Source organism: Mugil cephalus, chromosome 15, assembly GCF_022458985.1.
Source record: "Mugil cephalus isolate CIBA_MC_2020 chromosome 15, CIBA_Mcephalus_1.1, whole genome shotgun sequence".
In the NCBI taxonomy this organism is placed as follows: Eukaryota; Metazoa; Chordata; class Actinopteri; order Mugiliformes; family Mugilidae; genus Mugil; species Mugil cephalus.
Window position 1 is genome coordinate 21,147,248 of NC_061784.1, and position 12,305 is coordinate 21,159,552.

The 12,305-nt window shown below is 43.5% G+C and overlaps 1 protein-coding gene across 9 annotated transcripts in view; it reads right to left on the reverse strand.

Annotated features, from left to right (window-relative positions):
* The window catches only part of rapgef6 (Rap guanine nucleotide exchange factor (GEF) 6), a 145,022-nt gene that overhangs the window by 84,958 nt on the left and 47,759 nt on the right, over positions 1 to 12,305 (reverse strand). For 8 of the 9 annotated variants that reach the window (XM_047606784.1, XM_047606783.1, XM_047606782.1 and 5 more), the window contains 2 exons: positions 9,898 to 9,967; positions 785 to 928 (listed from right to left, as the gene is read on the reverse strand). In XM_047606784.1, the coding sequence (XP_047462740.1) occupies positions 785 to 928; positions 9,898 to 9,967 (214 nt within the window). Of the gene's footprint in view, positions 1 to 784; positions 1,711 to 9,897; positions 9,968 to 12,305 lie in introns of those variants that run through there. The other variant, XM_047606778.1, reaches the window with a different exon arrangement.

Here is a 12,305-nt window from a genome sequence, read left to right on the forward strand (position 1 = left end):
GTTTCAGTCCTGAAGCGATTCCCTGGTTTTCCAGGACATTCCCGTTCAGAGGAGACGGGCCCTTTACATAATAAATGCAGTCGCAGAAAAGAATCCGGCGCCGCTGAAGGCTACAAATGTAATTTAAAAAATTGGAACAATCGCCAAGGGACTGGAGAGGCAGGTAGGGTCGACAGAGAACACTTTAAACCCCCCCTCACTCTGCTTTGTAACGCCCCAGGGAGCTTTTGCATGAGCTGGGGTAAAAAAAAAAAAAAAAGTGCATGTGAGCCAAGTGCAGAAGTTTTGCGTGGTGCCAAAGAAGCGTGGCTTCTGGTGATTAGTTGAAACTGTAACTGACACGCCGTTGGCCTCCAGCGATCCTATCTGAGAGCCTGAGGGAGGGAAACTCAGCCCCTTCCCCCCCCCCCCGTTCAAACCACGACCACATGGAGCGGCTTTACTTTTACTATTACACAGGATCCGCTGCAACACTGACGCGTGACGTCGGGAAAAGTTTCATTTCTCCCAAAAAACTAATTCTGTTGTGATTGTATCGTGAGCGTCGTGATGATGTTTATGCGTTTGTGATACTGACAAATGCACGTTTGCATTGTGCAATAAATATTAGTCGTACAACAGTGGAAGCAGATGGAGCAGACTGTGCAGTAGCAGAGATGTAGAACTATACGATGATTTTAAAATACCTTCAGATTACCTGCAATTTAACCCATGTTTACTACTACTACTACTACTACTACTACTAACCGCTACTTATGACTGGTTTCAAATAGTTTAATCTTACCGTGTTGTTGCCGGCGGGTTCTTGGCCGTCTGTGATTAGTTCCCGCTCTCCCCGGGGGTTGACCCTCCTGAAGCGCCGTCTCGAGCGCCGCTGGGACCCTTCCCTCTGCAGCAAACCGTCGTCCCCCTCGCTGCCGTTGTCCACCTGCAAAGCACAGTCAACAGTGTCCTCAGAGGAGCAGCAGCCACAACCTTGGGACACGTCGGGGCAGCTGGAGGTCGGATCTACACAGCTTGCGACCTGAGAGCATGGCTCGGAGCAGCTTCGTTTCAGCAGCTCAGACTTCTGAGCTTCATTCAGATTTATAGATCCCACACGCCGGCCGTCAGTTTCTAACTTGTAATCCACATTTTGGACCTTCTCGGAGTCCGAGCTACGATCCCCGGGCGGCTCGGCCTCGTTCCCTGGAGCCCCTGACGTCTGGTCTTCTGCCGGCTCCTGGCTGAAAATCCAGCTCTTCCAGAGCGCAGACAGCCGGTGCCAGCGAAGCACACTCATCCGGACTCGAGGACGGGCTCAGAACAACACATAAAAGCAGGAAATACCACAAGAGGAGGGGGGGGGGGGGGACAAAAAAAACAAACAAAAAATAAAAAACAGCAGGGAAACACTTCGACACAAAAGATGAATACAAGTGCGGCGTCCAAAAAAATTCAGAACAAAGTCCAAAATCCTGGGGGGTCCCGCGACGCTACATCCTCCGAGGCAATCACCCAGAACAAAAGAAAGAAAAGATCGAGTGGACGAACGAGCGCAGAATCTCTCTTTTCTTTTTGCCGCGGATTTGGCGAGAGCCAGGAGGGAGTTCAAGACGGAGTTCAGCTGCTCAACACGTTGCATGCTGACAAGACTGACTCACATGCTCGCCTGCCTGCCTGCTCGCTCTCCGTCGCCGCCGCCGCCGCCGCCTGACACGCACGCACACACACACACACACACACACACACACACACACACACACACACACACACACACACACACACACACACACACACCGAGGCCACAGTTTCCTCCAGGAAACAGTAAATACACGAATGTTCTCGCCAGGCAGAAAAAAAGAAAAAAAAAAAAGCACAGCGCACAGATTCCGGCCATACAATTCATTCCCCCGTAGGCTCCTTGTGCTGGTCTGTTGATGCTGCAGGAATTTTGTTTTCTTTCTCAATTGCGTAACTCTAAGTAAGTCAATAGCCTCATTATGTCAGAAAAGACCACAAAAAAAAAAAAAAAAAAAAAGACGCCCAACCCCCTTTGCTTTAATTTTGCCCTTGGTTAAGTATTTATTCTAACATTATATAAGTTTCTTTTATTTAATTAAATGTTCTATATAGCACCAGGTCAAAACTTTTAAGTTTAGCTTTTCTACAGAACAGGTCGACCGATATGGATTAATTTAGGGCCGATACCAATTTTTGCTGCCGATATCGCTTTTTCTCCGTCCATTTACATGATAAAAATGCACAATGATAACAAATGTTACAAATCTTAACCAAAACCATAAACATTTATAATACTATTACACAAACAAAGTACTAAAAAGAGGTAGAGCACAAGCATTTGCCGATACCGGTTAAAAATGCAAATATCGGCCCAATATGACGCTACACCTTGTTCTTTTAGTAAACAAACTAAATACGTTATTCATCTTATTGACACAACGTCATGTCATTTCCGTGTTGCTCAATCCAGTTATCTAGAAAATTAAAGTCGAAGTTGACTTTTAGTTTTGTTCCAGACACAGCCGAAGTTTTCAGGCACATATACAAACATGTATCATTTATCACTCTGTCATTGTAGCAGTTGCGAAATTAAAACCGCAGGCAAAGATGAGCAACACCGTCACCGTTGGGTTTGATGTAATTTTGTGAATGGAAGTCCTGTCACAACAGGCAGAAAGGAATTCACCAGAAAACTTTCAGAGTAGAATAAAATGATCCAAGACATGAAATATACTTTTATATGTAAAAATCAATGCCTTTAATTTATCGATGTAGCTGTTGACTACGTATTCATTTACTTCTCTGTTGGCGTATTGAGTCATAGATATGGTCTACCACTCAGAAAACGAACGCTGGCCTCTTCCCTCTTGGTGTCTCATAAAGTTGTGCTGAACGGTCGGTTGTGACGTCATTGTCAGGACGCTGATTCAGATTAGCCTTTAAAAAGTGTGGCCCTGTGTTTCTGATTTGTGCCGGATTAGAGCAACACTGACCGTTGTCTCAGTTTGGTGAAGCTAAGAAACTAAAAGAAGATTTAAATGAACAGGCCTCCAACATTTTCATAATTCTTCTCCTCTTTGGCCTGAAATAAATCATTAAAACGTATTAACTTACATCCATTTATTCAGTTACGAACCGAGACTCAAGAATAATCTATTTTCTAATTGTGTCGTTTCTTCATAGAGAATTTGATTCATTTCCACGGTCTTTTTTTTCGCCCCTTAGGTCGGTCATGTGTACTTGTCGAGGTTTTCGACTACACAGACTCATGACCGGTCACAGAGAGCGAGCGATGACGACGACGGCGCCGAGAGAAAAAGAGTTGAAGAGTTGAACAAACAGTACGGACGAGACCGGCAATCACGTCCATAATAACAGAGCTCACGGCGACTGAAAACTATGGGAAGATGAGGCTTACACGCCGATCAGCCACAACATTAAAACCACTGACAGGAGAAGTAAAATAACGATTCAATGTTCTGCTGGGAAACGTTTGGACCTGGAATTCATATGTGTGGATGTAAATGGTTTAACTCAAAAAACGTGGCCTTCAAATTCACTAGATCATAAAGCCCCCCCCCCCCCCCCCAATCCATAGGACCCAAAGACCCCCCACTAACAGCATCCTGTAACCAGACTCCATAGGACCCTCTCTTCATAGGCTACGTTTACACAAATTTTTGGGCCGAAACCGCATAAGTCTTGCAAGTTTCTGCTGATCGTCATGAATCTTTTTGAATCCAGGTCCCCTCTAGCCCCCCCACCCGACCAACAACAATGGTGGACTACAGGGTTGTGACGGTGCTGCAGCAGATATTGACCCCTGTTGAGCGCCTCTACATTTTAAAATTTCCACTACGGAAACAGCACCACACGTAGGCCTGGGATACGTGCGACAGCCTTTTCTGCAAATTCGCAAATCGATGCCAAGCAGAACCGGAGGAAATAAAACAGTTTTGGTACGTGTGGACGTGGCCTGATTGGGGTATTTCTCAAAGGTAAACACCACAGCAGCAGTTTGAGCTAACACAATCTCCCACATCGATGAGAAAACGGCTTTAAAATGAGCCGCGAGATTGATTTGATTTTCTGTCACAGTTGAAATTGGGACTCGATGGAGTTGAAACGGATGAGAGGAAAATGTGAAGGGGGGGGGGGTTCTGCTAATATAGAGCGAAGCTACTGCATCGAGCTGTAATGGACTGTGAAACAGCTGAATGACGGACAGTTGAGCTGTGAAATACCAAATAGCAGTTGTTAAAAGCGGCCGGTATTGGTATCGATGTGTCCCCTTTTTTTGCGGCAAAAACAAACTAACAAAAAATAAATAAATAAGAAAAATGGCAGCTCGCTTGGTTTTAATGAGCCTCATGAGACATAGAGCCTGCAGCGAACACACAAGATATTCAGTGTGTGTGTTTGAGTGAATCCGGGGGGGGGGGGGGGGGTCGAAATCCTCCACACTTTCATGTCGATCCTGTGACCATACAAGTTACTCGTTGTCTCACTTCCTGTTTCCCCTTTATGCATTTTAAATACGTGTGATTAGCTCCAAGTCTTCTCATTCCCTCTATCTGATGGTTTCCCCGCATGGACGCATCAGCTCACTCCTTTTACTCGAGTCACTCATTCATTCCTCGCTCACTTCTTCTTCCCACTTCCTCGCTCTTCCTTTTTTCGCTTCGCCCGCATTCCCACGCAGCAAACAACCCCGCCCTGTCAGCCCGTGAATGTCGCTCCTGTCCGTCCTGTGACCAGAATCACGACGAGAGCCGCAGATTACATTGCCTCCACTATTCCCATGGCCCTAATTAGCCGACTGGCTGCAGTGCGCTGTGACTAGACCACAGTCCCACTGCTCTTGTGTGTTTATTTGTGTGTGTGCGTGCACGACTGTGGTTCCCCGGCAGCTTCTCTTGTCATTTTTAGTGTCAGTGTGGCTATTTAAGAATCAGTTCTCTCTCTCTCTCTCTTTTTCTTTTAAATCATCATTTAGGATAAAGCACTAACTGATGAGTTGCACAGCGTTTCCTCCCCCCAAAAAATAATTCCTCAACCACTGCCGAGTGTGGTTTTTTTTTCCTTCAGTCTGGCAAAAGTGACACACTTTTACTTGATGGTTTAGCTATTCTCAATCAAGCGCGCCTGCATTTTTTAAGTCCAAACAAGTCGCCCGCTGCCATCTAAAAACCAAATGTGCGGGGAAAAAACTGCTTTGGCAGGAAAGAGTCATCTGACAGAAACGGGTAAAGGCTTGAAAAGTAGTGGGCACAGACTGAATGGTTCATTACATACGCAGCTAAGGTTTAAAAAAAAAAAAAAACAAGAAGAAGAAAAAGAAGAAGGGGAACCAGAAGGAGATGTTACGTTGGATGTTTTCTCCATTCAATCCATCCAAGCCGTTCATCTCTAATGAATATAGATCAGATTAATATCCCTGATGAATGAATCCACTTCATGCGTCTCCTTAAGAAGAACATGAACGAGGCCAAATCAGCCTCTTGACTTTAAACTGGCACCGATTCTCACTTTAATTGACTCAAAATTCAGAGTTAAATTCCTGTGTTTAACGAGAATCCGTTGAAAAAGGGACTCGGCTGCCTCCACGTTGACCCACACTCACTCACATTTAAGGAGAAACTTCACAGATATTCTTCTCCCTAACCACAACCTTGTGCATAAACACACACCAGGAGATGTGAAAATAATGGCGTAACACACACCACAGGATATTATTCAGAAACCGTCCCAGATCAGGGGATCATCCAGAACCGATGTAAACAGAACCGACACTGTGGTGAAACACAGACTCTGTCCTGGTAGAGTTTCCCTCTACATTTTAAAATCCTTCATATCAGATATGTTTTATATCCATCAGGCTGTTCAGGAGGTTCAGGAGAGGATGTGCACTGATCAGCCATAACATTATGACCTAATGTTGTGTAGGTATTGTGTTTTGAGCCTCCACAACACTTATGACTCATCAGAGACATGGACATGGGTCTTCTGGGGGTGTCCTATGAGTTGTTCCGAAAGCATTTATGTGTGAGTGCCATGGGTGGGGGGGGTCACCTGGTCTGGTCTAGGTGGGTGCTACATGTCTAAGTAACGTCCACACCAATGAATACCAGGTCCAAAAGCTTCCCAGCAGAACACTGAACTGTCACAAGATGGTTTAAATGTTATTCACGTCTCCTGTCAGTGGAATAAACCCTCACATTACCACATGAACTGGGTCTAACCACTGTACCGTACGACGTCTAGATCGCATTTCTTAGCCGAATGTTGGGAGGGGTTCACACGTAAATTGTCCAGAAACTTGAGTAGCACAGGATCAGAACTTTACTGGTTCTTTCAATCACAACTGAATGACGTCTAAATGCACAAATCCTGTAAGTCTAAATAATACGATGTGTAGTTTATTTTATTCTGAACACCAAATGCCCAAGACCAGTTAAAGACCAATAAAGGTGATGAGAACAAGCACGGATATTACCAACATGTTCCACGCAATCTCATTTTCTAGGCAAAAATGCAAATACTTGGGAGATAAAAATCAGACCTCATGTCTTCCCTCAGGTTTTGATGTCTACTCTTCCAGGGAAAACACACACGATGGATGATTTTATTTAATTTTATCCAGCTAAAAACTCATCCATTTCTTCACCAGACTGAGTTTATCTTTCGGTCTCCGTGCAGCCGAACCGGCCGAAAAACCATCTGGGAGGAATTTGCAGCCCTCACGTTGAGCCGCCCCGTTGCTGTCGGCCGGTCGACCACGTGGCCTCAAGGCTTCTGCGATCTCATAATGGATTTCATTCACGCAGCAAGCGAGCGTTCGAAGCTAGTCACAAGGTAACTCATCTATATGTGTCGAGGACATAAAGTACGAAGTGGAAAAGGCACAAATATGAGTCACAGTAGCAGCATTCTCTCCACTTCCTCATCAATCGAATTTTTCTGTCAGGGTTCATTAGATCTGGTAGTTATGCAACGAGCAGGAGGGACTTTTAGTTCTTGAGCTTAGCTGCTGCAGCTCTTTGTTTTCTGGGACTTTTTGGTTCAAAGGGGCCACTGGTTGATGAGGGGAGAGGACAGGGCTGGGCGGCATTTTCTTTTCGTTATGATATGAATTTGAATGAAGTCTCGGTGTGACTGCGTCACCGCGAGCTGTGGTGAAGACGGAAATGTCCGAAAATTAAGCAGCAGAACATGAGGACCATGAAGACATGGAAGAACTTGTGCCAAAAAAAGTGCAGCATGTTTTTTTTTTTAGTTGTTGTTTTTTAAATCCAACATCGACCAAAACAAAAAACTATTTTTGGAAGTGTTAATTTAAGTGTTAATTCCTCTCTCAACCAGTAGGAAATGTCGTGAACACGTGATAAACCGCAACACCGTCAAAAAAATACCATGTTATGCTTTTTTGGTTCACACCACCCAGTCCTAGGACAGCGTTGCTTACTCATTCAACCTGAAGGCTAAGAGATCGTGCTAACAGTCATTCAAAGGTTGAGTCAGCTCTTCTCGTCCAACACACTCTTTGTCAAACTCAGCAAACTCAGACAACACGCAACTGTGGTCGTTCCTGCTTGTGCACAGGACAAAGGACGACAATAACGAGACAGAGGGCGGTGGAAGTGGGACGAAGAGTAGATTTGTGGAATGCTAATGTACAACACGTCAAGCAAGCGGCCAAAGAGGAGAAACCAAACTGCCAAATTAACAGACACAGAGAGCTTCAAGACTTCAAAGTAAACCTAATCCACACTGGTTAGCAGGTAAGCTGGTAGCTGTGTCGGGTAGCGTTTGATCACTTGTCCGGGGACATTTGACGTACTTTACATTTTACCAGGATAAAGTAATTGTTGTAATGTCAGCTACAGGTGGATGGGAGCTGTGATTACTGCTGTCCAGAGAGTTTCGTACTTCCTCCTCGTCGTCTGAAACATCAACTCTAGCGACAGTTTCCTGACCCACAACCGAGCTGAAACTAGCGACATTTCCTACGTGCGCATGGTAGCGTCCTTAAGCGATATCAGCAAAGTGTGAACTCTGGAGGCCAAACGTCTGACACAAGCCCCAAAGAATGATTGTGGCCATTTTTCAGACCTTTCGGTTTTTGTAAAAAAAAAAAAAAAATTGCTGATTCTGATTAAGTGTGCCATTTAATTTATTCATTTCCTTCTTTGTCTTCTTACTTTTGCTTTCAAATGTGCAGTATTTCTATGCAATACATAATGAATAAACTATGAATCATTTTAGTTTCCTTGTTTATACTGCAAAAAGTACAATTGTGCAATTATTAATTCTGACGTCAATTTGCTGTTGTAATATGTCTGTAAGAAGGAAATTTTTTAAGAAATCTACTTCTGATCACTAATTAAAAATGATCTGAAGAGTAAATAGAGCCTGACTTAAGTAGTTAAGGTAGAAGACTATGTCTTGGTCAGGAACGATAATGTAATGGAGCATCCAGCTCAGTAAAAACACGATTCACAAAATTGTAGATTTCTCTTTTAAAAATGTTTCTATCAGTGGTACGAGGTGCTCGTTTTATTCCTTTCAGCTTCAGTGGAAACATATTTCTCAGTAAGTAACTGCCTGTAGCACTAAATATGAATACTTTCATTATTGTGTTATAACAAGAAGCAATAAAAGAGGAAAGACTGAAACTGAAAATGTTAAGCAAGCGAAGCGACAGTCTGTTTAAGGATGATAAGGTTTCATCATTTTACACCCTGGCTACAGTGATGACAGTCGTAGCCTAAAACGAGTCGTTGGGTTTCTTAATAAGTCTAAGTCCTTTCCAAAGACTTTAACATTTGACCTCACTCCTATAAAAACAAAAGTCAAATCTCAGTCAGAGTCTCAAGTTTTGTCTTTATTCTGTCTCAGCCCATCTGATCCTTCTAGTCCCTGAGACACAGAGACACAAAGGACAACAGGAAAGACATTTAGGAAGGAAACAGAGAGCTGTGAGCACTGCAACCTTGTGGAGGAAAACTGAAATACACGTCACTGTCATGTGAGCTCAATGATCCGAGATAATCTCAAGAGACTATCGGTAATAAGTGTATAGACGTCCTGTCTGAGGTTTTTCAGAAACGGCACGACTGCGGTGAATGAAAGGGATTCCAACAAAACGACAAACAATCTTTTCATTATCCCGTTACAAAGTAGTCACCAGTCGTGACAGCGAGATGTGGACAAAAAGATCCATTTACATATTTTTGCAGGATAAAATTGCAGATGAAACAATATTTCGTTATGTAAAATGTCCTTTACTATCGTCTGTCATAAAGTAGTGACAGGCATGACTGAAACACTCGGCAACGCAAGGTTGTTTTCCTGCCTCAAACACTAAAACGAGTACAGAGGAATGAAAATATGGAACAGTTTGCCACCAGTCATTACACGTTTAACAAGTAAAATTGTTATTAAAAAGAGTTTTGAAGAAAACATCTGATTTCACGATCATCAATGGGAAATTTTCCTGGACACGTCCGTGCAGTTATTGCTGCTTTTAAAATGCAATTTACATAAAAACGTTGTCCTAAAACGCTCGCCTCGCTGCCGAGGCTCATTCGAACATGAATTTAACGAGAGAAAAACGCACACAGTGTAAAGAACGGGGGCAGAATGAAGAACAAAGACGTGGGCGATGGAGAAGAAGAGATAAAAGAGAGGGAAAGGGTGAACACGCGACAAGCACAGAGGGGGAAGAAGAAGAAGAAGAAGAAGAAAAAAAAGGTGATACCGACATCAAATAAAATATGGAGAGGCAGGAATAATATCAAAGCACAGACATGGGAGAGGATGGGGGATAAAAGGGAGGCGTTGGGGGGGAGAGAGACAAAGATGGATAGAAAGAGAGGAGGTGTCTGTACTCACTACAATCATTTCTGAAGGCTCCAAAGTGATGCATTCACAGCCTCGTCTGCCCCCCAGCTGCTTGCCAAAACTGTGGAGAAGACACAGAAGAACACAACAGAAAGTGTTAAAATTAAAAAAAAAAATAATAAAACTTAAGGACCGACACGAGAGACAATTTGGTGATGGGAGGAAAACAGATGCATTGAATCCGAAATGCAATAATTTCCCAAATCAGTAAGATGGCCTAAGCTTGGAGTGTGCAAACCATAAAGATGCCGCATGCCTTTAAATCAGAGGAGAAGGGTCACTGTATATGTTGTCTTTACACCATCTTCCTGTGTGTCTCACCCATAGACTGATATAGAAAAATGGACAACGTGTCCCCACTTCGTTGCAACGACGGCGGTGGCAGGTGGCAGCATTTTGCAAGTTTAGAGCCAAAGTCTGACCAGTACAGTCCAAGAGCAGAGCGATACCGTGCTGCGATATATCGATGACCCGACTACACTTCCTCCAGATTTGTTTAATTAATAACAAGCGTCGACCTCCAGGTCTGAGCCCATGCAGATGGGGGAAAAAACTGCAGTTCATCGAGCGGCCACTAGAGGCTCCAAAAGGGAGCAAATCCCTATAGACGTCCATGTTAAAAGAAAAAAAAACAACAACTTTACAGCATCATTAAACATGTTTACAGCCTGGTACAAAAAACTATTTTAGTCTCATTAGTGTATTTCACTATTCATTCAACTGTACGAGGGCTGAACTTGTTTTTATTTTTTGTTTATTTTTAATACAGGTTTAAAATTCTGCATAATTAAGGGCGTTCTTGCTTTGAGTGACAGGTGGTAGCCTCAGTTAACAGGTCTCAACGTCCTACACGAGCTTTATGTCCATATTTGTCCGTGTCCGAGTGTGGGCGGAGTAAAGCTCATCCAACATGGCGACTGTATTCATTTTTGAGGTTCAGAATCCAATGGGTGACGTCCCAATGGGTTTGTCCATTATGTCACATCCTGTTTCTATAGCAAAGTAAAACAAAACTTATCCTAAAAAATTGACACTTGAATCAACATTATTTTATGCATCCTTGAAAAAAATAACAATAATTTGACATTTATTTTAGTGTTTTAGTTTGGCCCTAGTCCCACCCACTAACATGGAGGGGGTGGAGCTTACGACCTATACTGCAGCGAGTCACCAGGGGGCGCTCTACTAGCTTTACTGTCTATGGTCTCTCCACGCTGCCACTCTCTCCACTGTGGCAACATAAATTCTGTTCTGTGTTAAAGGAACAGTGCAGAAATCATGACTCCCCCTTCTGGCAAAGAGAGTAATAACACAAACATTCTCCACACATAAATGTATGAAATATGTCTGGTTTACAGTCCCTTTGCCTGCAGAAGGAAACCTTTCTCCTGAACTTCTAGGTTGGGGAATGCTTTCAGTATATTCTGTTGCTCGGTGACTATCAATCAACATAATCCACGGATTAACAGCGGAGAAACATGTTACATTTTCACAAGGCTTCAAATTGGCTCACGACTTTGACTAAATTGTTAGCATATGGGAAAGCTACAAATGTCAAGGCGGAAAAAATTGCTGGACGTTCGAAAAGGACACAACAGGGAAAACGTGAAAGGAGAAGACAAATAAATTAAAGTCGTAGAGCAGTGGGAAGGGGGTCCGCCAAAATAAGTAAAGGAGCAGAAAGGAAACATGTAGAAAAACAGTTTAAACAGTCGGGCAAAGAAACAAGATGACGTGAAGAAAAAGCGGATGGATGCGGAGCGAAAAGGAAGCAATATGAATGCGAAAGGACAGAAATGACTGAGGAAAGCAGAAAGACTGTTGCAGGCCATGCGAGAAGCTGGTCAGAAAAGGAGATGTGAGAGTGAAAGTTGGCGTTGTCCCAGCTCAGCACGCTTCCATCATTAAAATCAGACGCTCGCCGCAGTCCTTAAACAACGCTGAGTCGCCACTTTCAACATGACAAAGGGAGCGAGACATGTTTACGGCCCCAATCTGTTCTCGGGGTTCACCGCACACACTGATTGAGCTTTTCAGACGAGAGAAGGGGGGAATCTCTCGCACGCTAAGGCGGCACATGGGAAACACAGACATATGAGTAACTGCTGAATGCATAAACATGGACTCTCACAGTGGGAGGGCTTCTTCTTTTTTTTACAAAGACATGTCAACAAATGCCTCAAAACTCAAATACACTGGAAATGGGTTAATTTCGTGACATCCAGCACATTCGTACGTTTTAAAATGAAGCTTTGAATGAGCCAGATTATGACTGATGAGAAATCAGGAATCATGATTTTTAAAAAAATCCCCTCCTTTTATACTCTTAATTTAAAAGCAGCCAGGCTGCATCATCAGAGGGAAGGAAGACTAATTGCACACCAGCAAGTCTGGAGTGG